The following is a 26910-nucleotide window of genomic DNA, read 5'->3' as shown; positions in this document are numbered from 1 at the left end:
TTTTATTTGGCCTGACTTGGGGCAAGCAGTTAATGAACAAAAGTGGGTATTGATTGCCCCGGGAGAGAATCATGAGTTCGGGATGGACTGCATTCTGGTTGGATTCTGGTTGCAGGGCTTCTTGTTTGGGATTCTGGTTGTAAAGATCCTCATATAGTACATATATCACGTCAAGATCTACAAAGATATTTGAACGCCTACCTCTTTGTATTTTCAGTGGAAGCTATGTAGTTTTGTGCCTTTATGGATCAGAGCTGTTTTGTGCCTGATTTGGATTTAAAAAAAAATATCTCATTTCAGACAAGAGAAGTACACCACATTTTAATAGTATCCAATAAACCACACAAACCACTGTGAAACTGGTTTGGTAGTGTCAAACAAATCAGTAACAAGCTGATCAGACTTGCACTTTTTGCATTCTGCATTGTCTACATGTATACAGGGGGAGCCCTTTATTATTATTTTCACATTGATGGGCAGCAAAGTTTTTTTTTTTTTTTTTTTTTTTAATTTCACATGTTTTGGTATCCTCCTCAGTCACAACATTTCTATCAGCCAGGATTCTTTTTTTTTTTTTCTTTTTTTTCTTTTTTTTTTCACCACCTACCACCAAATCCAGATGTTGAAAATTCATTAATCATCAGTACTGGTGACTTGTAGTCTGTGTTATACTCTCCAGCTCTCCACTCTCCATCGGCAGGCATTCAGGACACACAAAGAATTTTTTTTTTTTGTAGATCTAATTAAAATCATTACCTCTACAAGTAAAACTAATATGAAACGATTAACAGAGTGTTTTTTACTATGTTCTCAGTTGCATTCAGTGAACTCCTTTGCAAAATGGCTGCTAAGTTTAGGATATTAGTTGGTGCATTAATGTCATGAAAGGATCCCCCCTCAGATTTCAGAACTGCTGCCATTTAGAGAATAAATAACCACTCCGTTCAGAGTGGGCCTAAAGTCAAGATTAACAGTCCTTTAAAACACAATGCTTTTAGAAGCCCTGAGCTTTTATCTGCAAGAGGTTGCTATAGCAGTACATTGCTTGTTGTGAAATGCAATCAAGTGAAAGTAGTGGGTCGGTGTAAGTTGATACTACTAGCTTAGCAGTGAATCTCTCAAAGCAACTTCATTAAATTAAAATACATGGAGTGATACACTATCCGGTAAGGATGAAGAACAAGAGGTGAAGTGGATGGTATTTTGGTTAATTCAGTAGTTTGTGCCTTTTCTCTGTTTTCTGACCTTAAAATTCCATGTCTGTAAGTAGACTGAATGCTGTTATCTGGAGGTATAAGCCATTTGCTTCTGCATAATAACTGTTAGCTATAGAGGAAACAGCTTTTCTTCTGAGAATTTTAAGACTGGATGATGATAATAATTTCATGTCAGTACTGTAAAGAAAAATCTGGAAGAACATGGACATTCATTTTCTGGAAGTGATGTTTCAAAAATGGCACTTCTCCCACTGAAGCTTTTAAAGTAAGTTACTGTGGTCAGAGTTACAAAAAAACAAAAAACAAAAAACAAAACTGTGAAGGGACACAGAGAGCTTGAGGCAGAGCCAGCAATCAGCATGGAGAAGCTGGCAGGGCTTCATGCTACTGGCAGGTGTCGGGGAGCTGGGGTGGCCTGTGCCTGCCAGCCTTGTGTGAGGATGGATGCAGATGCACCTCATGCACAGGACTCTGTCAGTGTTGCAATGCAAGGGAAGGGGAATGCAAGGTATGTATTTGACTGTTGCAGCAGGTTCATTAAAGAAGGTGAAATAATTAAGAATTAGCAGCTGAGATACTGATCAGCATGAACCCAGGCCTTTGCAATTCTGACTCACACCAGCATCCAGAGGCTGTGCGGAGTTCAGAGACTACAGGTGCTCTGATTGCACTGGGCCCTTCCCTTCCCTTCCCTTCCCTTCCCTTCCCTTCCCTTCCCTTCCCTTCCCTTCCCTTCCCTTCCCTTCCCTTCCCTTCCCTTCCCTTCCCTTCCCTTCCCTTCCCTTCCCTTCCCTTCCCTTCCCTTCCCTTCCCTTCCCTTCCCTTCCCTTCCCTTCCCTTCCCTTCCCTTCCCTTCCCCATATACTCATGCAATACTAGGAAGGGACTGAGTTGCCACATAACCTACCATTCTTCAAGGCACTTCCCCAAACCACCCTGTATCAGCTGCTGAGTCATGCTTAGTTTAATGATTTGCTGGAGGTGGGGAATTGAGAGGGATTTGTGTAGGTGACAGCAGACTTGAACCTCAATTTGAAAGATTCAGTCAAAAAAAACAAAACAAAAAAACAACGCATATTTACCAGCATAACTCTGGTGGTATAATTGTTATTATTTAACATATACTTAGTAAATAATAATGTTCCTGGAAGCCTGGGTGATTCTGGTGTTCATTTGCATTCCTGTAGCCAGATTACTCCCCTTTGCTGTTTCACAATAGTGCTGGAGGCTGTTTGGGCAAAACTTGCAAAGTGTGATCCTGGTTTTGTGTGTGCTGTGTCCTTTCCCACAGTTCTGAGAAGAAACTGTAAAAGAGAGAGTGACAGAAATTATTTTTTTCCCCTTGTGTGTGTGTATGTGTTTGTGTGAAGATGTGAGGTCTAATTTTGGAAAATACACAAGATCTCTTCAGGGAAAGAAACAGATCCCAAATGCTCTGCAGAGTTGGTGCAAAGCACAGAACAAGAAACAGTGGTTTTTGAACACTTTGGCGGCTCATCAGCAGCTGCCCGACAAGTCACCATGTTTTCCTAGCCTTTGGTTTCAATAGCTTGTTCATAATTGGCCCATGACAATAACATAGCACTTGTTGTGCATCTAGCCTGCCTGCTGCCCACGGGAATGCTCTTTTGGGGGGATGCATGGGCTGCACAAGTCCATTGTTCTGGCTTGCCTGCATGTTTGTGTGCTCGTTGTTCCCCCTCCTATCTGAAAAAGAAGAGAGACCAGCAGCAGAAGCCAAAGCAAATCCAAACTGAATTCGCTTGCTGTTAAAGGCAGGAATCTTTGCTTTTGCAGGTCCTGTGAACTTGACATCTGATGAATTGTCCCAGGATGATGTGAAGGTACAGATTTCTCCTTATACAAGTAGCTAAGCTCCCTTTAGGCTCAGGGGCAGCAACCTTTGCTTGGCTATCTGAGGATCTCTCAGAGCTAACAAATAAGGTGACTAATGTCTGCCAGCCAATATTTCCTGTCCATTCCTATCCTGTGGGAATAGTTATGTGTGCAGATGATTATCATTCGAAGGAACCTGTTATGTGGTTGTGGGCCAGAAAGATGGGTCACAGAAGCAAGCTCTGCTTTTCGACCAGAAAGCTCTTGTGTTTGTGGCCATCCTGAGTGCCTTTAGGCAGCCTGCGGCTCAGCTGCTGGTCTGCGGAGTCAAAACCTGTCTCCTGTGAGCATCTGCTTCGTCCTTGAGGTGGCATGGTCTGCTACACCTGAGAGAGACTTCTTGGGTAACTGTGAGTTTTCAACTGAGAAAAATGCTTGCTGTAGAAAAGATAACAGTTCCCATTGTCTTTTACATGGAGGTCTCAAACAGCTTTTGTGGAGGAAAAATATTTTTGAGAAAACACATTCTGTTTTTCTTTCATTTTTTTTTTCTTGACACCTTTTTAAGCCAGAAGTTTAAGTTTGATTATTAACTCAACTGGGTATGAAGTTAAATTATTTAGGTTGACAGAAACAAAATCTGGCAAATCTGGTAAAGGTATTATCTTTTGCATAGCTGGTGACTTTTGATTTTAATTAACATTTGAATTTTGGGAATGTTGTTGGGCTGCCCCTTCTATTACATCCTGATTTGGAATGTGTTCCCCCCCCCTCACTTCTTTTAAGTGCCAGCTCTAAAGAAGATTGACCATTCCTTTGAGATTGCAATCTGTGTCATCTTAAAAATATGTCTCTGCAGTGTGCATGAATTTCTGAGTCTATGCTGATAATGTCTGTTGGGGCAGAGTGTGCTAGCTCACAAATCATGCTGTGTGGTAGAAGGTTCTGGTACTGTGTTGACTGCCTATTTTTTTATGTTAGTGGAAAGTCTGTAGTTCACTCTATAGAGAATGAGCTGACCTATATTACTGCTATAGGCATGAACAGCTCAGGCATTAAAGGAGTCCTCTCAGAAATGTCTCTTTCCTCCAAAGCACTCTACTGGCTACTCTGGGCACAGTTAAACTTCTTAAGGAAGAAAACAGGAGTTTGCATGGAAAGTGAAATATGGTTTGGTCTCTTCTTTGACTATGAGTTTGAGTCCACAGGGTCAGCTTTATAATTCATTTTCATATCAGTCTGGGAGAGGCATTCTCTATCCGTTGCCTTTATTAAAATGACTAAAATGAAGTGACTGCTGCTTGATTTTGTTTGAACTGAATTCAGAAAGCCTGAAGCACAGCTTGTAACTAAGCACAAATGTAACTATTAATCTTAGAAGATCTAGCTAAAGTTTTCTGTTTCTAGCCTTTCCAAGATGCTGTGGTTCGTTCTAAAGAAAATGAAGATCATGTCCTCTTGGACATAGGTAAGAAATAATTAATCATTTTGACTTCCAAAAAGCTGTTGATACGTACTCTGATGCCACAAGGCGGTGTCTTTTAAAAAGGTGAATATCATTGATATTGCAACATAGCTTGGCAAAAGATCAAATGAGTTATGTCTATGTCAAAGAGAGAACCTCTTTCAAAATGCTTCTAGTGTGCATACACAGTGCATCCAACAGTGTCATGTTATCCTAGGATTTTTCAGCAGAATATCAACTGTTGTAGGAATAAGAATCTTGAAAATGACTTCTGATAGATCCAATGTATGTGACTGTAGATTAAATGAAGCATGTGGAAATGTTTAGATGTAACAGTGCAAAGTGCATTGTAGGGCTGGAAGGAGAATATAGCCAACTAGATTAAGACAGTGCATTTAGAGAATGAAAATCAAATGGAAAGGTGAGTATTTTCAAGTTTAGGGAAAGCTCCAAATGGAAAGTGCAACCATGGTTGCATACAAAGCAGAGCAAGGAGGAGAAAGACAAGTAGCTGAGCTCGGCCTGTGGGAGCTGCTGTGCCAGGCAGAGGCTTGCCTGTGGTCCAGTGCTGAGCTCAGGATGGCTGCATTCAGACCACTTGTGTGCAGGCTCTGGTGGCTGCAAAACCAAGAGTTGCCCTGTGTGTGTGCAAAGGGGGGGGATGTGCATGCATGAATAGAGGCATTATATGTTAGAGAGAAATGAGCTGGCATAAACTCAGAGACATGGTTGTAAGATAAGAAAGCAGCAGATTATTTTAATAATCTCTCATTAAAATCATCATCTAGTTCTCAATATTTCTAGTTGTTGTTGGGTCAAATGCCTGTACTGCAGCAAGTCCAAATGCTTGTCTTGCTCTCCCATTCAAGTAATATGGGATCTGCATAACGAAATTGGTACTAGTAGCAAAAATATTAGTATGCATGGTTATACTGGCTTTAGTACTTTTGTGCATAGCACAGAATAGCAGTCCTTGTCTTGCACAAAAATGCAGTGCATGTGCTTGCAATGTTACGTCCCACATGATCAAATCGTTTCTGTCAACGAAGACCAAAGTGTTGGGCTGCATCTCAGTGTAGGAGGGTGTGGAGCCATTGGGGAGTGATTATGGTTTGCTAATCTGAAGCCACATCTGCTCCAGTCTAAGCTCCGGTTACACCATCTGGAGCAAGCAGAAGGTAGCTGAAAAGCTGCAGAGTGGAAATTCTCCACCCTGAAATTATAGCTGATAGTTTTTTTTTCTTACCCATGAAATGAATTTTCCTTCTAAGTCATCATTTGCATAGGGCTGGATGTGACAGCAATAACAGAAGCCAAGCCCTCTGGCTTCAGAACAGTTCCCTCTCCTCTCTGAAGCTTGGATGGGCAGCTGTTGGCAGATCCTGGGTCCCCTTCAAGGAGCAAGCAAGAGACTTTGGCTGTGGTTCATACTGCTAGCTAGGAATGGTAGATTCTCAAAGGAGCTTCTGGGTGAAAAAATGGTGTACTTGCATACAGCTTGGAACAAGATTTAGGTGCTTAATATTTGATTTTAGCTTATTTTCTTAGGCATCTTATGCATTTACAAAAATAAATTATAAATACGTAGATAAATGTGTATATACACATATAAATGTGAACATATAAACCTTTTGTCCTGAGCACATGCTTAGCTTATATTAAACTCAGAAATATTACCTATTGTACCTCCTGTCTGAAAATGAACCTTCTCTCTCTTCACTGAATTGTAATCACCATGTAATACATCTAAGAGGTTGACTTACATGTGGAGAAGCTGCAGTGAAGTCTATTCCACTTGTTTTAGAACAGACTTCAGTAAATCACTGTAGTTGAAAATGTGCTCACTCTGTGTGAATACTGGAGCATGGTCTCACTACTATGTGGGTCGTGAGCTCTCCTCACCCATCTCCCGTCTCTGACTACTGAACTCAGCTGAAATTCAGCTTGTAGTGCTGACATTTGATGGGTTTTTGCTATTGACCTCAGCAGAGCTTGGAAGGCCTCCCATCAGCATTTTGTGTGAGAGGTGACAGGGTTAATGTGCAAGCTGGGGCTAAGGGTGCTCTTGGATGTGCACTAAAAGGTGAAGGTAGGGAGGGAAAGGGATGAAATTAGGGTTTAGTGACAACCTAAAATTTATAAGTTGCCTTAAGCTGGTTTTATGGGTTTCTTTGAATATATAAAACAGTATATGTTCTAACCTGACTCACATAACCATATTGCTAAATGTCATAGTTTTATTACCCTGAATTGTTTTAAACTACTTAAAAAAATTGTTTGGTTGGCATTGTTTTTAAATGGCAACTCTTTTGGCAGGAAGAACACACAGTGGGGAATAAGAAGAGAAATGGAAATGGTTGTCAGTGGGGGAGAGGAAGAGGGAAAACAGCTGGGGGGTTGAGTGAGGAAGAATGAATAGAAACGAGCAAACTCTGGAATCTCACTAGGAAGTTGGATGAGTAAATCAAAGAGGACTTCTAAGAGCAAGAACACCAGTACTCTTTGAATGGGTTTCTTTGAATGGATGTAAGTTATTCTGCTTCTGCTTCTCACTCTTTTTCCACGTGGTTTGAGAAGCTTATCCAAAAATTGGTCTAGGCGTGGTGGGTCCTGGAGGGGTTCTGTTCATGCTTTCTGTCTTCACAGCCCTGCCATTTCAAATGTATTGACTGATGTGGTTCTTTCTGCTCACCCAACAAAGTTTTGGGAGTATCTTGCAAGGGTGCTCACAGCAGTCAGTAGGGTGCTAAAAGGATGCCAAGTCTTCTTGCTCCTTGTCTTCATATTTGGTTTGGGACCTGGCTGCCTCAGGCACTGTTTGATTCTCAGAGTTCAATTTGAAAAATTGCTCCCCTTGGCCTCTGCTGAGCAAGAGGCTCCACATCCTCCAGAATTGAGGGAGAGGACCTGGAGTCCCACCCTGATGTGTACTGGGGAGGTGAGGAACACCCATGGGAGGCCATGTGAACTGCATACGCTTTTTCCTAGGGTGAAGTGGGTTTGTCATATTCAAGAATTGAAAAAACAGGAGTACACTGGGGGGCACAAGAGAAAGCTGGAACAGGGTGAACAGTGGATGGCATAGAGACACCTGAATTCAGTGCTAGTCACACCTGCCAGTCTCCTTTCCCCCACCTCTCTCTCTCTCTCTCTCTCTCTCTCCCTCTCTCTTCTCTCTCTCGGAAGTTGCTAAAGAACAAAACAAAAAACAACACAAAAAGTCTTTTTTCAGTGAAAGAAACGCACTGGAAAGATTGAGAGAGGAAAAACAATATCCAGTTGGGGAGAGTGAATGAAAGAAACAAACAGGGAAGCAAGAAAATAAAGGATTTTATTTTTTTCTTTCAATAATAAGCATATGTATTATTGCCAAGCATTGTCATCCTCAAGAGTCAGCAGCCCTGTGCTTTCTGGGAGAGAGTCTAGGAGGTGACAGCTGAATGCTGTTACTGTTGGGCATGTGATGGTGTTAGCAGGGCATGTGTTTTTAAAGAGTTATAATTCCTTCCTGTTTTGTATAGCTGGTTTGGAAAGAGGATGTTCGCAAGGCCATTTATAAAGCTGCAAAAGTTTCTCTTTTCCAACAAGAAAAATCTAACCCCCAGTTTTTCTTCCAAGGAAATATAACTTCAGGAAGGCAGGATGATGATAAATTTTCAAAATATTTTCCCTGTTCTCCTAGTTACAGTGCCAGTGACCTACTGGTGTCTGTGTAATCTAGTATGTTTGCTCTGCCAGTGGTGAAAGGGTTTTGCAAGCCAGGTTTTGCACTTTGAGAGATAAAAATACTGATGCCAAATTTTTGGCGGTTCTCTGTATGTGACCAGGCAGCTGTAAAACGTTTTTAGTAGAGTCTGTCCTTTGATTTTCATGGTTCCACAGAAATCCTAGTTTAACCACAGATCAGTTTAAGGAACAGAACACAATGATCTTCTTCTCTGTGTAAACCAGTAGGGCTGCACTGTAATCTGCAGAGAATCTGTTTTCAATGTTGCTGTTTTGTTCTTTTTTCAATTAGATTTCCTTACTGTGGTTGGTAAGACTTAAAAAGTTTTTTGTTTTGCTTAAATACAAAAAAGCATGGTTCTGCTGTCTAAAGTCCCTCCTCAACACAGTTTTTGTTAGGTCTGTAAAATAATTGATTCTTTTACTGATCAAGGTTAACTTTTTCACTCCCTTCTATTATTTATTTATTTATTTTTCCTTCAATGGGCAGAATATTTACATTTCGAATAGTTCTGAGTCAACTGTACCTGTTTTGAGATTGGAACCACAGGAGGTAATTTTATAGTTATTGACAGATAAAAGTGAAAGTTATATGTCGTGTTGCCTATTTGAGACAGTTACGAGAATCCTATGATTAATGCTAGGCAGATCTTTTGTGTTTGCAGTCCTGGCATGGTAGCACCCAATCCGGTCTTTCGCTTTTGTATGCTTGGGGAGAAGCTGTGTGATCCAGCCATTGTATCCGCAGTCCAGGAGCTGCAGACCTTTACTTCAGTTTCTGTTCTGTTACGGATTCAGCATGACCTTGGGCATGTCAATTATCTTTTCCCTGTATCTGTTATTCATCACAAGTAAGGAAGACCATGAAGAATGAGATGAGAAAGAGGCACTGCAATACTTAAGTGATTGAAGATATGCTGAAGAAGTTCAGGAAGATGGATTTGCAGTGGAAGGAGGCTTTTTTTTTTTTAAGACTGGTTTTTTTGGAAATGTGATGGGTTTGAAAATTGCAGAGAAAAATACTAGCTGAAGAAAACTGCAGTTATTGATGCAGCTGTCTTTTAATGACTGTGGCATTTATACTGTGCCCTTTTTCACTGAAGTTCTCATAGATCTTTATGGTGCTTCTTTTACTGAGCAAAACCTTTGTGTAGTTCCTTGCACCTTGCAGAACAGACACTTAACCTGGATCTGGTCTGTCAGAACCCTTCCAGAAACAACCTTTGAACAACATATAGCCTTTTTTTTTTTTTTTTGTAATGTCATTAGATAAAACATTTTCTTGGTTTTTTTTTTTTTTTAAACTGTCTATAAACAACTGAGTGTTGAAGATAGCTGAATAGTTGAGAGCTAGAGAAGATGTGGGAAGAAAAATCTTCCTGGGATGTAAGCCTCAGCTGAGCTTAATTAAAAAGCTGTGGAGAAATCTGGAAGAAGAAGCATTAAGCAGTAAAACAAGCTTGTTCTTGTTTCTTGGAGTTTCCTCCACTCTTCATTTTCTGAGACATTACAATTCAAGTTAACCTCAAAAGGAAGACAGAAAGAAAAATGAACAAGCTACAAGCATGTGCTGTCTGGCTTCCCAGAACTTGTCCTTCTCCTCTGCCTAAAATCCAAAACAAATTTGCTCAACAAAATAATCCTTCAAAAAGAGGCTCTTTTTTCTGATGTTTAAATAAGCTTTTTTGCTTGTCTTCTGCCCAGTCTCATTTCACGCTAACGTAAATAAACAATCTGGGATATATCTAATGTCAAGCTACTCTTTAAATATGAAATGTATTCCAGAACTATATAGTGAAGAGAACAGTTGTAGTCTTGAAAATGCACAAATGAACACATTTCTCAGCTTTCTTCCTCCTTGAGAAGCAGTCCTTCCCTTGAAATCTTCCCTGAAACATGGAAAAGTGAATGTTTAATGAAACGGGTCTTTGGTGAACTTTTTGGCTGCTCAGGTTGCCAGTGTAATTGTAGACTCAACAACCAAGACATTGGCAAAACTTCAGTATAAGCAAGGTCCAATTCAAACTTTGGTGTGCTTTCATGTACGGCCACGTGTGTTGTCTGCGTTACTGGGACTTGCACAAGACTTTGTGGACCAGAAACCAGGAAGAAATTTCTGTTTATCCTAGCCCTTAATTCTCAAGCTTTTGCCAATAAACTCAGGAGACCTTTTCATCAAGACATGAGACAAACAGCAATGAGCTTTCTGTCCACAGTTGGACTGCACATCCCAGCTACCCTTTTGATGTGAATAGATGCTGGACAAGGAGAGCATTTAGTCAAATTATCTCACTATGTACGTTGCTGGAACTGCTTAGTGGTTGTTTCGGGAGTCAGGGCATAATGACATAATGACTGCTGTCACATGAAAGTAGTATTGATGAGCTTGTTACCCACACTGAGATTGTTATCCTAAACAACCAGGTGAATATATATATATATATATGTGTGTGTATATATATATATATATATGGTTTTTTTTTTTAAAAAAAAAGGAAAGCATATCCAGAAACTTAGAAGCAGTTGCTTTTCGAAGGAAAGATAAGTATTGCCAATAGGTCTTTGTGGAATGATGCAGCTTTCGTTGACTGTCATAAACATGGTATTTTTAACATGAAAACATTATTCTCATTATATCCATTCTAACTGAAGTTGTCATCCTAGTTTCAAAGAAAAAATAGGCAGAACAGCCTTAAAATTAATTTTATAATTCACATTGTAATTAGAAATATACCTGCAGGTGAGTAGCTAAAGAGTTAGATAAAAATGTAGATGTTATGGCCTCCTCTCAGTCTGGATCTTTTACAACACTGTGATTCTATGTGCACTGTCTGGAGTTAGTAAAAGGATACATCCCTGGGGAAATAAATGCAATGGAGCATAAAAATGCTTGGACTGGCAATCTAGCTTAAAGTGAACCAGAACGCAGTGCACGCAAACTGGCTCTGCTTCTTCTGCCGTCGGCCGTGACTCGAGTGCTTCAGTAAACTCTGTTATCTGTGTACAACAGCATTTTTAGAGACAGGTCAGGTGGCCTGCCACTCTCACTGGGGTCTCTGTGAAAGTAGTATCTTGGTTCATCTTCAGACTACTGCCCAAGAAATTGCACAAATAAATAAAAGAAAAAATCAACCCAAATTTATAGCACCACATCTTTATTTTTATGTTTTATTAATATTTCTGATGTTTGTATACACAGCTTTGATAGGAGATGCTTATTTCAGAAAAGGGGACGTTAATGTGGGTGGGTTTTGTCACTGGCTGCTTGAATGGAAAGGTGGAGAATGCTTGCAAGAATTTCAAGTAGGAGATGAGGGGACTGAGGGCTCAGGGCCATTTAATCTTATATCAGAATTTACCTGGCTTTGATACTTACCTTCACCTAGGGCTTTTCTAGTAGAGAAAAATCTGCCTCTGTAAATGGTGGTGAGAGGAAGAGGCTCCATAATGATAAACACTGATGATCTTTCATAGGGCTGTTGCTAGCACTAACCTGTAGCATTGTTGGGGTTGAAACAGTGAAAAGCAGATGTGTTTGCTGACAAATGTGTGCAGTACAGGAAGGTCGCAATTCCCCCTTCCTCTCCAGTGCTCTTCCCCTTCCCTGCAGTGTTCCCCTTGACGGTGACATGGGACGGGGAGTTTTGCACGCAGTTTCAATGAAAGAGACAGGTTCTACCAAATACTGTCAAAATTTGGGCAGTGTTGATGGCCAGTGAATGCTGCCTGAATCTTTTTGTGATCCACTGCTATGCAGTTTAAATTCCAAGTTGTTGTGTTGCTAGTGGGAGGCCTTCTCAGATCTCCTTTGCTTGTGCACAAAGAAAGGAAATAAATACATCAGAAAAGACAGTTCTCTAAACTGAATGAATGAATTACCCGTTGGAAGCTCAGCAGTAAGAAAGATCATAAAAACAAATTGGGGAGGTCATCTGCCAAGATCTTAAGGATCTGGACTTTGTTCTGTGTTTTTCAGTGTATTCATCAATGATTTGGGTAAGGGAGAGGGGGAGAAGAGAGATGTGGCAGTTTTCTGACAATTCCAGTGTAAACTTCTATGAGAAAGATCCAGGTGTTTGTCAGAGAAGAGAGGTGGTAAAGATTTTTTTTTTTTTTTTTTTTTGTGACAAGCTGTCCTATGGGAACTGTGATGCTGTTGCTGGCAGCAATCTTCACAATCACCATATAATTGCTGTGGGCAGGTGGAAAGAACATTTGGGTTGGAGTGTGCATGGTGTGTGGGAACTGGCTGGTAGCACTTTGCTTTCAGTCACCTTTAATTCACATTTGCTGAATTTTCAAAACAGCGATTAGGTTTACTGCCAGGTAATGTAGATATTTTGTCCAGGTACATTGGCAGGTTCTTTCTGTGACCTTAGACAAACAGTGGAGCGAAGATGGTAGGAAAGTCACATGGACCTGTGGGTCACGGAAGTCAGCGGAGAAAGGCACGTAGCCTTTTCTATGTTATCTTTTCTTGTCAGAGTCTTCTCCACAGTTTAGGGAAATGAACTCTGCTGGTCCTGCGACAGAATGAAGCTGGGGGAAATCAACTTTGTCCCTAATGTTGGTGAGGACTGTTCAGAGCAAACTGGGGAGGGCATTTCTGTCAAAGCCATTGCTCATGCAGTTCTCATAACCCACACCCAATGTAGACCATCACCAGTCCTGTTTCTGGGGTCATTAGCCTTGTAGATCTGTTCTCCATCTGGGAAAGGGGCACCTAACTCAAAGGGGTCTTCTCTTTCTGGCCTGCCAGAGAGCTAGCTACCAGCTATGGGGCTGTTTTAGCAGTGTTTCAGGAGAGGGAGATCACATCCCCCACACCACTTTGCTATGAGGCTGTCTTCTAAGTGCCCTGGGGAGGTGATGGTGCTGTTCCATGGAAACTGTAAATGCTGGTGACATTCCTGTACTTCCTTCCGTCTTGCCACGAGTGGAGGGAGCGGTCTGACAACAGACAATAGACTGTAATATCTCTGAAAAACATTTATATCATATGGGTGTGTTTTGGCAAGCGTTAGGTGAAAGAATTTAAGGCATTGCATTAGTATTTATCAAAAGCATTAGCCTTAGGTAATGCACACAAAAAACATTTGTTCTTTATCTTCACTTAACATCTATACGTTGATATACATAATTGAAAACATTTTACAAGGAAAGTAAGGTTAACATTTTCCAGCTAGAAAGCACCTTTTATCTTATAAGCCGCCAAATCTCTGTGCCAGCTGCATGCAAATACCACCACTGAAATGCTGCCACTTTGGAGATGATGACTGGGAGGTGAGATGTAGATTGGATCATCCCCCAAAGTGCAAGAATGGGGAGAAAAATATTTTTAGCCATAGACTGTAAGGCAAAGCAAAGCCCTTCTTCATGGCAAAAAGCAGCATGAGGTCTTCAGTGGCTGCAGAAAGAAGTTCTACAAGCAAGAAAAAACCCAAACAGAGCAAATAATGTGAGTGGTATTCAATTAGCCCTTCAGAAATAGTGGCATAAGGTTGATAATTTATCTGCACTTTCAGAATGCAATTGACAAATTCTCATGCAAATTCCTATTCAGGGGAGATTGCAGTAAGTATGTAAAAAGCCTAAGATTTGCCCAAGAAATAGAGAATGAATAGCAGGAGTAAATGATCAGGTTTTTATCACAGCAGAAGTTTAAAAGCAGGATTCTCCAAGTATTATGTAATAGGATTGCAGTTTAAAAATTACTTAACAGTCCTCAATTACTCATTTATGTTTGGAGGTTCTAAATTAACACTGCTAGTTTAAGGGCAGGCAATAGCTGAAACAGTCAGTGAAAGCATTTATGAAGCACGCAGAGGTCATTCAGAAAAGTAAATATCTTGGCATATAAAATATTTTATTGCCATTTAATACGTCAGCTGCATGTCCACGCTGTGAGAGTTTTGTTCAGTTCTAATTTTCTCTCTGGACTAACTATAGATAAAAGGAAGACCAGTGGAAGTGAACAAGTACATTTTCCTTGATCATATAAAGTTGGGTGAAAAAAGTCAGAATTGGCCAATGTAGAGAAAAGGAAAAAAAAATAATACTATTCCTCATCAAGAACGAAAGAGTAATTGCCTAAATTGAAAGGTGAGAAATTTTAAAGCCAGTGTAAAACTTACAGTGCTCTTTAAATGTGAACACCAGTTCAGTCACAGAGCACTGCCCTGAGTACATCTGAAATTCAGGCTTGTATTCAGGTTGTCATTAAATATATCTGGTGATAAAGAGAGCACTTGGTTAGGGAAAAATGTTGTGTAGAGGGGAAATCTTTTGTGTTGGAGCAGCTGGGAAGACATTTCCTAAGTGAACAAGTTACCCAGTAAATATGCTCCATCCTTTCCTCTTTTTTTCATTTAACTGTGGCCACAACTGGTGAGTGGGGGCCGGCCGGAGTGCAGGTGCGCAGGAGAACGTCCGCCCCTGCGTTCCCGTGGGCCCAGGGGATCCATCAGTGCCTCTCGAACTTGACATTCCAGGGAGCAGAGATGTTTTGAAGTGGATGCTTAAACCATGGATTTATATCCTCTCTGTATTTTCAGTTATCCATTGTCTGCTGTGATTCCCTGGGGCTGTTAATTATATATATAAATCAAACAAAGTCTATGGGAGTGTCTAATATTTAAAGTGAAAGTCTAAGGCTTCCAGCGTCTGGGGCAAATTACTCTTTCCAGGCCTAACAAAGCTGGCAGAACTTCAGTTAAGGGAAGGGCAGAACAATGATCTGCTTCAATTGTGTTTTATGTAATTTGTGCACTTTATGAAGTGCTCATATAATAATTGTTTTATCCCTGAAAACCTGATAGATACTTTTATAATGAGCTTTGAATTAAATTTGCATTTGAATTGCATGATCTTCTTTCAACAAATACATTGTTATCTCTGACTGCAATGTGGATTGAGGAATCACTTGAAACATAATACAGAAGTAGCGCTGCAGACCTCAGCAGCCTGAAAAATAATTGAAGTGAAGTAAAGAATGTTAACAAGCTCAAATGTCATCATCTTCCAAAAACTGACATTTAAGCTGATCCACATTCCCTCTCCTCCTTTATGTGGAACACAAAAACTCATGCATTGTGGGGTAACTAAAAGAAATGTTTGGCGGAGCTGGTTAAGAAACAGTGGACATGTTATTTTTGTATTAGCTATTGTATAGCCACATTCGAGTCTGTTTAAAAAATGTAGTTTGTGTAGTGTAAAGATGTTGGGGGAAGGGATAATGAGTTCCTACTGAATACTAATTGCCTGCGAGTTGTTCAGGGAGACTGTACAAGAATGGAGGATTTGTTGTAAATTAGTCACTAGCTGTATTGTGCATTGCTATGAGGTTAGACTAGTGCTGTAAAGGTGCCAGCTCTACAAAATCCTTATGATTCACTGTCTCACTTGGTGACTGTGTGAAGGAGAAAACACTATTCAGACTAAATATTATTGGAAAGAGAGCTCCTCTAATGACATTGTAATCTTTCTATATAACACTTAAGCTTTACGCTCATTTGAGCTAGAAAGATGGGAGCGACAGGCTTTTGAGTGGGTTATCTGTGCTTTCCAGCTGCAACATCCCAAGGTCTGCCAAAGTCATAAACACTGAGAGGGGAGGCATTACTTTGCAGTAATAAAGGGTCCAGCAGATAGACTAGTTTTCTTAGTTTACTGTTAATCTTTTCTTCTTCGTTTCCAGCGTTTTGCTTATCCTCAGTTTGAGAGTTCTTGTAAATCCTAGTTTTAACGTGGAAACAAAGCTTTGAGAAACATTGCGCTGGTTTGTTTATTTTTGAGACATATTTTCTCATTCCTTACTCAGTTCCTATTGTTTTCATTTACATCAAAATGGAAAGGTGAGTTAATGATTCATTGGCACACAATGACCTTTCAAATAGCTCTGGACCACGATGCAGCAGCTCCACTCGAAGCTCTCATACTTTAACCTCCTTGCTTCTGCCTTAATATTTGCAGCCTGATCTGTCTACATGCCTGGACGCCTGAAGAGAGCAAACATTTACAGCTTTTCCCTCCCCTGTGTTTAGTGGGCAATTTGATCCTTCTTTGTCCATTCCTTTATTTTACATCACTCTTAGACTTGACTTGCAATTGAGAACAACAAAGTGCAACTTTGAGAATCTGCTCTGTGCTTATTGAGCAAAAAAATGGACTCAGACTCTGATTCACCTTTTAATTACTCTTGGCCTTCCCTGCCTAAAATGAGGATTCGAAGAAGGGCATCCAAACAAGGTAGAAAAAGCTGTCTTCTTTTAAGTGATTCTTGCTTACTAGCTCTGCCTCTTTTTCATTGTCTGGTTGTGTGCAGGTGGCTATCGACAGCTGTAATGAGATAGATTTTCTTCCTTTTCGTCGAAAGTCTACCTCTCTGTTAGTTATGCTTTTGTAAATAACGTTATTGAAAATTGTTGAGAAGAAAAATGTTTTCTCCAAATTACGTGCTGTTCTTTAAAATTGTTTTTATTTCTTTACTCTCTCAGGACTTCTTTTCTTCAGGCTATATGTGTTGCTCTCACTAAGCAGTTCTGGTGTCCTGGGAGCTTGCAAAACGGCGCTGCTGCAGCTACAGAAAGTTCTGCTAGCTACAGTTGTTTTCACTTAAGGGGAATTTTGTAACTCAAATATGTCTCAACAGCTAACAAGAGAACCTTTTAAATTATGTACAGAAGTCTTATCAGAATGAAGAGGGAACTCTTTTGCTTTCTGTAAAAGAAAGAGACGGCAGGGTCAGTCGTTCTCTGCACAGATCCTGGTGCAGTTGATATTGTCTGTCTTTGTGGAGAAGCCTCTGAGAGGGAAGCATTATAAATTGTCAGTATGATAAAGGGAGTTTTAAGGAGATTGAAAGGCACTGGGCTGCAAATTTATGTTAGGAAGAATTATCATTAGAAGCCTTAACGAGGAAAGATATTTTTCCTGCATCTAGAAGCAAAGAAAAGAAGACAATGAGTGGAAAAAATGTAATTTACATTTCCTTTCATAAAATTGCTTTTTTTTTGTTTCAGAAAGGGAAAAGAACAAATAAGAGAATCAAGATCCATCAGTGTCATTAAAGTCAGTGGGTGAGGAGAATCATGTTGTTTACACAGGCTCAGACTTTGACCTTAACTTTTAGAGCAAAAAACGTGTACAGAGTGCACTTCTTAACATACACAGCAATTTATGAACTTTTTATTCGTGGGAAAATCCATTATTTCCCAAGTGCAGAGGAGTTTCTGTAATGTGTATGGATGTGTACACAATCTGTAAAGAAGATGAAAAGGATTGCAAATTGTGTGGTGTGCAGTCTGTGTCTCTCATGAGTACTTGATTTATCTGTATATGTTGTAGCTATTCACCCATTCTCCATGGCATTTTGATTGTTCTTTATTTTACCTTAGGACAGCATTATTATTCTTAGATATTTTATCTGTTACATAGCATTGTATACACTCCTGATGTTTTCATGTTAGAGTATTGCATCTTGCTTCACGTCCCCTTTAATAGCATGCCAACACATGTGGCTTGTGTGCAGAGGTGATAGGCTATGTTGTGTTGCTGAAGCAAGAAGATGCTCTGGGTGCACCTGTGTGTTTCAGTGATAAATTCCAAATGGTGTCTGGGGTGTTGAAATCCCAGCAGCAAGTGAGGTGGGAGAGGCACCTCTGTGAGGGGATGAGCTATTCTCCACTTTGCTGTGGGATGGCTGTGTAGGTGGCTTCCTTTCCAAGCAGAACGAGACGTTTTCCACAAGGCCAGGTGTGGGACATGGTGCCTTGCAGCTGCGTTTCCATCACGTAGGAGTTCGGGTCTCAGTGAACAAGAGACCCTGAGAGCTGGCTTGATGCAGTGCGGGATTCTTCCTCCCCACCCCAAAAGTCATGAAGAGTTATGTACCTGTGTTGGGTGCTTTGGCTGATCTGGGCAATAAATGCCAGTTTCCTCTCTTCTGCCCCAAGCCCATTGTAGGTTTCATGGTCTGGGGTTTCTCTTCCTGGGAGCTAGTGAAGCTCTGCAGACTTCTGGTGGGAAATTCGAAAACTGAAATTCTTGAAGACTACTTTGCATCATGTACATTAGTGTTTTCAAATTCTAAGTTTCTCACCCCCAGTTCAGCATTTGTCCCTGCTTGGAGACCTCTCAGTCTTCACAGGACAGAGCATACTAAGAAACTAAGCATACTCTAATTTGGAAATGTAGTTTTTGCATTTTGGTGTTGTACAAAATGAGTCACCGACTTATTTTTGCCTTTATACTCATTGATTTACTGCAAACAGCTATGGTACCTGCTTCAGAGAGGGTGGTCAAGGCTGTGAATCCCACAGTGGATGAGATCTCTCTCTTCTCTTCCAGGTTTAGGTGACAAAGATCAAAGGCAATGATTAAAAAGTGCCTTTATCGTCTATGTTTCTTAGTGGCTACTGTAGCATCACGTCTGGAACATCCTGGATAAGATTTCTAGCATACAGCTTCCTGGTTGTCTCCACAATGTATATGGGAAACACAGTGCTTTAGTTTTCCACTCCACAGATTCAGGACACTTAAATGTCACGTTCAGGTTTGTGACAACAGCACCTCAAAGCCTACCTCACGTTATTCACAGTGTAGTGCTGTTCTTATGTACTTGTTTAATTTTACTCCCAGGAGTGGTTGCATTGTCTGAATGAAGCACTAAGACACCCCAGGCTAGGAATGAAGATACCTGGTTGAAAGTAATCATACAGTCCACATCTCCAAATATGCATATTGCTTTTTCGGTGCCTTGTCAGGAATTTGTGGACTTCTGTGAAATTCAGGTGACCACCTCTGGATTTAGAGGAACATTTCCATAGTCCTGTGTGACCCATGCATTTAGTTGTCTCCACTTCTTCTCTGACTTCGTACCTCTCTTACTTCCAGTTACACATTAACCCCTATTTGGACTGCTGGGGGTAAATGTGATGAGCTGTCTGAAAACTATTCGTTGTATCTAAAGAGGGGAATTTGTAATTTCTTTCCTGGCTCTCAGCTTGGTCACACTGATGTACTTCACTTCCCTTTTGCTATGTGCCTTCTCAGAAAATTTAAGTTTTGATTTTTGTGGTAAAAGTCAGTATTATGACTTTGGTCATAATACTGGTTTGGACCATTTTCCAAAACAGGTCATTCAAGGCTATACATCTTATGCCAGTATTAAGCATGTTTTAAATTACCGCTATGATGATCATGTGTTTTCTGAAGTTAAAGTATTTTCACGAGCTTTTGTGCCTGTTAAAATGTGCAGCTTTTGCTGAATAACTTTGATGACAACATGACATAACAGGAGATGTAGAGAACTTGTGCCTAGTTATTCGGTGGTCCACATCTTTTATTTTATCCATGTTTGGAGATTATCCTTCCCAGCACTGTGGCTTTTGTTCACCTGCATCTAAACAAGGCATACATCTTTCTTGTCTGTTTACCAGGCAGATTGCAGAGATCCACATGCTCTGTTAAAGGGAGACATGCCTTTATTTTATTCCTTTTTGGTGGCTGTGGCACAGGATACTGTCACAGAGCATTCAGCTCTGAGAAGGAGGATCAGCTTGGTGAGGTGTGCTTGCTGGGTTGTTTCAGCAGCAGAGGGCTGGGTCTATTCTTCTGTGTCATATTTGGGTCGTGTTTTCCTTAATAAGCATCCTGAAGTCCATTACCAACACTTTTCAGAGCTAGATCTCTTTGGGACACCTTCATTGCCAGAAGAGATGCTGGTCTTACCATCTCTTCATACACCATGCTAGAGTTTGCATCTGCAATGGGAATAACAACGCCTTTGACTGGGTAGGGTGGGGGATATTTATGAGATATTGTGTTTGAAAATACATTTAGTCAATACTCCTAACCTTTCAAACAACAACAACAAAAGGCCTTTCTGGGCTTTAACACTGTCACCAAGTGTAGTGAACTATTACTACCTGCTGTCATTTTAAACTGATGAAAGGTATTGATGGTCCCTGTAAGACCGATGATGACTCATAACTGTTCATTATGCAGGCTGGAAGCAATTCGTGGGGCTCCAGGAATTCAGTGCATGATGTGGAAATTTTCTATGGTTTTGTCCCCCTTTAAACTAAGCTGGCCTTTCCAGTAGAAATAAGTTACTAGCACAGTCAATGTGTAATTAATAATGCTCTCCCCTGCATTCAGCAAAGTCTTGAAATGGTTTTCTGGTTAACACAGTTAGTGTAACGTGGTCATCACTTCAAGTATGTTTGAAATTGGAGGGGGAAGTGGGTAAGGAGGTTCAGTGGAATCATGCTGCATCACAAAGCCCCAAATGCCCTGCTTTCTTTCGTCTTTCCACTTAAAACTCTGGTGAATATTTAGAGGCATGTTTAACAGCAGACTGGCTGGGGGTATATAATTGAACCTCCTTCAGCCGAGCACAGGAGCCAAATGCCACCCTTCCAGCTGTACTCACCAGGCACATACCTGGGGAAGGCAGTGGAGAGAGTGGATGCACAAGAGGCAATGTAGAGCTTGATATCTTTTTCTTCAGTGGTTGTTGGTTTAAGATCAGCACTCGGAAAACTTTGCTTGCCACAAGAAAGCACTGCCTGTTTTGCCAAATCACATTTCCTTATGATTTTAGCTGCCAAAGTCTGATGAATTGCTGTAGAAAACAATGGTTTACTCTATTTATAAACAAAGACTTCAAGATTTTGGCAGGCATAAGGAAATGGTTTGTAGCTTTAGCAAGTCTCAAGATGGCAGTCACTAAAATCATGTTAAAAATCCTACAGGAGGGAAGAAGCAAAATGAGAGGTATAAGGATGTTTTTAATGGTATGAGATCCCACAAGGCCTGCCAGGACTAGAAACAAAATAGTTCATAGTGTGCATTTCTAAATGGGAATTTCCAGTTTTTTCTAAGTATAGAGCTTACTGTTCATGGGCTTTATGAGATAGAATCTTAAAATGAAATAAAAGCTGTGGTGTAGCATTGCATTTTTGGCTGTTGTCCAGGATTTTTTTTTTTTGAAGGAACAAATGTCCCAAATCTTGCCAAGTGTAGTTTCTAATCCAGTGTCTTGTAACTCTTCTTGCAATCTGATGGCCATAAGCATGGCATCTTCCAGAAGAACCATTGTTCTAGAAATATATCTTATATACCTGTTTTCACACTCTCTAGAACTGGACTGGTTCCCACTTTGTGAAACTTTGCCCCTTGTACAATCAGAAGATACTATGAGGCCTTGATGACCAGCTCAGGTGCTAGATTGGTGCATGCTCTTCATACTCAAAAGCAGCTTCAAGGGAACTGTGCCTACAGGACAGATTGACTGTTTCTGTAGCACTTGGTTATGTTTTCTGCTGCTCAGAACTCTGAAATACAAAGTCAGCACACACAGCTTTCAGTAATATCTGCAGTCATGAACATACTATAGAAATATAAGTCCTTAAATTCTGTTAATGATTGATCGTTGTTGAAACTGATTGTTTATCATTTCAGTAGCAAAAGCAGATCATGTGCAGTCTTCATCCCAAACATTATGTTCACAGATCAAACCTTAATTGATTTCTGTCATCCTCTAAAGACACTATCAGTAGTATTTTGTTTATATCTCTCTTACAATTTTGTTGCTGTTTGTTTGTTTTAAGAACAGTGATTTACTTAACTGGTTTAAGATTACGTTGTTTCCAGCAGGCAGAAAGCTTTGTCGAAGTCATTATTTGGCTGCAAATTAACTGTATTCTGTTCGTATAATGCATCTGATGTTAGATATTTAACATATAGGCCAGAATCCTACATATTCCATACCAGCCCATAAATCTTGTTCTATTTACTGCGGTTATATTTCTGCAGCCACAGACTGTACAAAGTTCTAGCTTGGTAGGAAAATTGAAGGTTTTCCTAGCCAAGCTGCAGGAACACTTACTTTTTATGAATCATTTTGTGGTATCTTTTCTAGTTTTGTTGACTATAGGTTTCTAGAAATACATACCAAGTGTTAGGCAATTAAGAAATTGGCAGATGTTTGAGAGGCCATGCAAACATTTCTCAAATTGTAATCTTAAGATTTGGTGCTTAATAGTTAAACTTTTCCGTTTTTTTATGACACTATACAAAAAAGAAAATGGTTTGAGAAATAATTGCCTGTTTTCCACAATTTATTTTTTCCAGAGCAGAGACATTCTACCTTTGATGTTCTTAAGAAGCTAAAAACTCCACCTACTTTCTTTGCTGCAGCCAGACTTTCTGCCATGTTGAATGGAAGAGATGAAGTATATGCAAACTGCATGGTAGTAGACCAAGTAAGTTTATGTTTGAACTTCACACAAAGGTGAGAAGCTGAAGTCAGTGTTTTGGAGTTGATGCAGAGCTCCTGGATTAGTATTCACATTTCTTATCAATTTATTAGCAGCACTGGAGGTTAGAGAATGTCCAGACCAAACTGTGTTTTAGATCAGTGCGTTGCACCTGAAATACCTCCTCACAGTCACACTTATGTATCATAACCTGGGGAAGAGGGACTAGTCCAACCTTAGCCATCGTGTGTAGTTGAACAGCTGCAAAATTTTGGCAGCAAGTGGCTGCATTTTCGTGAAGGCTGAAGTGATCTATTTGTTTGTAATGTACTATGGGCTTTGCCTTGGGTGAAAGTTTGAATATAGGAATAAGAAATGATAAGATCGTAATGTAAAAAGGCTGAGATTTTGAAGTGTGATTTCTTTCTCTCGCTTTCTCTCTCTCTCTCTCTCTCCTGTGCCTTCGTGCCTTTGTGCCTTCCTCCCTCTCCCTCTCCCTCTCCCTCTCCCTCTCCCTCTCCCTCTCCCTCTCCCTCTCCCTCTCCCTCTCCCTCTCCCTCTCCCTCTCCCTCTCCCCATTCCTGAAATGCTTCAAGCACTGCACACACTGCAGTCCTAGTTTCTCATGACTGCTGAGGCAGAAGTTTCTGTCAGATGTCAGTATGTTCAAAATGCACCTGAGGTTACTGAGAGATGCATGAAATAATGACCTAGGAGTGAGTAAATAGCAGGGTACTCTTTATGCATATCAGGGAATCCTTGATTTTAACAATATTGTGGTGGTAAGGACAGAGCTGCAGAAATGCAGACGTTACCAGAGTATATTGCTGGTGGGACCTTCAGTTTGGATTACTACCCTTTCACAGCTCAACATGTAGCCACTTTAACTTCATTAAACTGCTGATTGGGGCAAAATTCTCCTTTAAGCGCTGCTCAGCTAGTGCCACTGACCCACCCTGTGGTTGTGTGGAGTGGAAACACTGCCTGCACAGTGATAACTTTGGAGGGAGGAGCAGCTGTAAAACCTGGGAGAAGAATTTTTCATTTATGCATCTCATCTGCACAGCACAAGAGAAGTACCTTTGATTGCAATTATGGACTGCTGTAAAAATGTCAGCAGCTCTTTCCATCTCTTATGATGAGAAACATTGCTATGAATGGGATAACACATCTCAAGTGGGGCTGCAGAGAAGGTAATGAATCATCTGAAAAAACAGGACTTTGGAAACACTTCTACTCCTTCATTTCTTCTTGCTTATACAGGTGCTTTTGGGAGGTTGTCTTCACTGGCTTTTCAATATTATTCTGCATCTATCTAGACAGCAGTGGTGTCTAACTAAAAGACTGACAATAAACTGTATTGAATATCTTATTTAGATTTGACAGGAAATTTCAACCTTATTTTCATAAAGAATTACTCGTTTGTAACCAGGATCTAAACCCTGATCCCTGTTCCTGAGAAAACAATTTCTAGCTGCATTCTTGGTTTTGTGCCAGAGAAGGGATGCCTCATGCTTGCAACTGCTTAACGACAAAAAAGAGAGATTTCTTTCTCATCCGTATGTGGAGAACCTCAGTTTCAGGTCACGCACTTTTTATCTCAAAGGTTAGAGAACCAGTATAGAAAACATAAAAGAGTGCATAATGTATAGGCTTATTTTTCCAAATTAAATTGCACAGTTTGAATTTTCTTTCATATGTTCCCTACACTAATGTATTATGCATATTTTTTGATTGACTTCAAGATTTTTTGTTACCATCAATTACTCTCAATCCGTTACTACTGTCACGCAAAAAAGTAGCACAAGGTCTAGAACTTCTTAGCCATATAATCTGTCTTCAATTCATGTGCTATAAAAAGATGGAGCTATAAATTCACATGGTACAAAAAGTGACAGAGGAAAAAAAATGAAATAACCATAGAATGGCAAACTAATCTGGTCCTTGTTCTTTGACAATATATCGTGTTATTACATTTTACGAGCATTTGCTTTTTCTCTGCAGGTTGGGGATTCAAAGATGAACTACATTCATGGAGATGGTGTCAGCAGTGAAACATGTTTGAATTCCACCAACTCAGCGTCAATGGCAAAGAGCTCTTCGTCTCCATCTCTGGAGGAGAATGACCAATATAGATGTGATCCCAATGAAAGAAATCAAATATCAGTAAAAAACAGAGAAAATGTAGGTTTAAGGCATACTGTTTTACCTTCTGATCTGTATGGACCAGATTCCTACATTCCATTCAAGACCCATGGATTTATTAAGGAGCGAGGTCAACTTCATGCTGACATGAAAAAAAGAAGGTATGGAATTGACTCAATAATATGGCCAGAGTAAGGATTGTTTACGATAACCTTTTATTTAAAAAGATGAGGCCGAATCTGAAGTAAGAAATATTTTTAGCAGGGTATAATCACTGTTTTCATTAACTGATATTTGAATTGTCTTAATGATCTGTTTTTGTATGGTAGTTATGAAGACTTTTATTTATCTTTATTTTATTTACAAACAAAAGGTGTCTTATAAGTACATTAATTTTTAATGCAAATTTTATATGTTTTTAACCTTTTTTCTAGTATGTAATATATATATATATAAAAAAAAAAAGAACCAGCTTTTCACTGTAAGTTTTCATAGTGGTGTTTTTGTCAGAAATTGCAATTTCACGCCGAGTTTTTCTCACTTGGATTTGTCATTAAGGGAATAATTCACAATCCATTGAATTCTGCAGGAGTCTTTTCTTTCTCGGCACTGACGTATGGAAGGAACAACATATTCATGAATTCATATACTTTTTTATCTCAAAATACATAGTACACAGTACAGTTCATGTTTCTGATAGGTTCAGACTTTTCTGCTCTTGTGCTGATACAAAAAGTCTGAGGCCAGCAGAGCCAGTTCTCTGAGAACTCTCTCTCAAATGTCTTTAGGTTACGCTGGGAACTGGCTGGCTTCAGGAATACAGAGAGGGCTTTGAAGAAGAAATGATAATTTTTGTTTTTAGCAATTGGTTAATACCCTGGGGAAAACCAAACCAACCAACCAACCAACCAAAAATAAGCAAACAAAAGCCAACCAACCAACAAAACAACAACAACAACAAAAATGCTGTATTGCTTCTCTGGGTAGAAGAGACCTGAAGTCCATTCCTTCTTATACAGAAGAAAATTTGAATTTGTATTCCACTTTTCAGGAGTGTTTGGACTAACTGGAGCTAGGGCACCATATCTATGTAAAAACACTTGGAAAGGAAGCAGTAGAGGCTATCCATCATTGTTGATCAATGTGATTCAAAGTGATCAATAACATTTTCTCTGTCATAGTTTTGCTTTCCTTAAGCAACTATAAAATCCCACTGGGAGGAATGTTTTGCTGCAGATAGGGCAACAAATATTAGACTAAAAGATGATCTTTCTCAGACCTTTTTGTTTTACAAGCTATGGGGATAAAATGCAGACTACCATAAATAATCTTCTGCCTTTCTAGCATAAACATTTTTTCTCCTATACTTGTTTAGTTATTCCTAACTTTTTAAGACCGAGGTCAGGTAGCTATATATGAGCTTTAAGAGCTTATATGAATTTTCAGAGAGATGTGATTGACCTTGATGTATCCACACTGTAAATGATTCAAATATTGTACATAAAATGAGAAAATCAGTATGTAATTTCAGTGGCACCTTCCTTGAATGGTCTGAGGTGATGTGGCAAGTTAATTAGTAGATCTTCAAAACATATGTTTATGTCAGAAAAATTTCCTGGGTAAGGTACCCCTAGTAAGACATGTACTGCTTGCCTATTGACATAGACATGTATTGCTTTTCCAGTTTTAAAACATGACAATAACTGATAATATGGTTGAATAACATTTCTGAGAAGTCACATATGATATTACTTGGAAACATTGTGAAAGATGGTCTTCAGAAATGTAATAAGGAAGTAATTTTGGAAAGTATTGATAGATTCCTCCTTTGGCAAACTGAATTGTAGTGGTGTGGGAAGAAGTTATTGTGCTAATATTTCTGGTAGAAACTCTGGCTATTTAGAAATACCACACATAACTTAAAGTTTTATGTTGTAAGGCTGGAATGTTATTGCAAGCAGTCAACCGGTCTTTCCAGTAGCACTGATGAAGAGACCATGAACTCACATGTGCAGGCAATGTGACCCAACGTGGGTGACCCCTCATAGCCTGATGCTGCTGAGAAGTCTTATTGTCCTATTCTGTACAGGAACCCCTGCCAATCAAATTATCTAGATGTTTGATATTTGATTTAGCCAGTGATTTTTGAATATGTTTATAGAATCACAGAAGAGTTTGGGTTGGAAGGGACCTTAAAGACTGTCTAGTTCAACTTCCTGACATGGGCAGGGACACCTTCCAGTAGAGTAAGTTGCCTAAA

At 39.8% G+C, this 26910-nt stretch overlaps 1 protein-coding gene across 9 annotated transcripts in view; it reads left to right on the top strand.

The window, feature by feature from the left end:
* Positions 1–26910, top strand: part of ARHGEF28 (Rho guanine nucleotide exchange factor 28) — a 126588-nt gene that overhangs the window by 50149 nt on the left and 49529 nt on the right. For 6 of the 9 annotated variants that reach the window (XM_080573174.1, XM_080573172.1, XM_080573175.1 and 3 more), the window contains 4 exons: positions 3015–3061; positions 4461–4521; positions 22381–22511; positions 24510–24811. In XM_080573174.1, coding sequence (XP_080429300.1) covers positions 3015–3061; positions 4461–4521; positions 22381–22511; positions 24510–24811 — 541 coding nt within the window. Of the gene's footprint in view, positions 1–3014; positions 3062–4460; positions 4522–16090; positions 16492–22380; positions 22512–24509; positions 24812–26910 lie in introns of those variants that run through there. The other 3 variants (XM_080573176.1, XM_080573177.1, XM_080573180.1) reach the window with 2 other exon arrangements.

Source organism: Anser brachyrhynchus, assembly GCF_964034855.1.
Source record: "Anser brachyrhynchus genome assembly, chromosome: Z".
Taxonomy (NCBI): Eukaryota; Metazoa; Chordata; class Aves; order Anseriformes; family Anatidae; genus Anser; species Anser brachyrhynchus.
The sequence above is the reverse complement of the archived record's forward strand: the minus strand, read 5'-3'. Positions and strand labels throughout refer to the sequence as shown.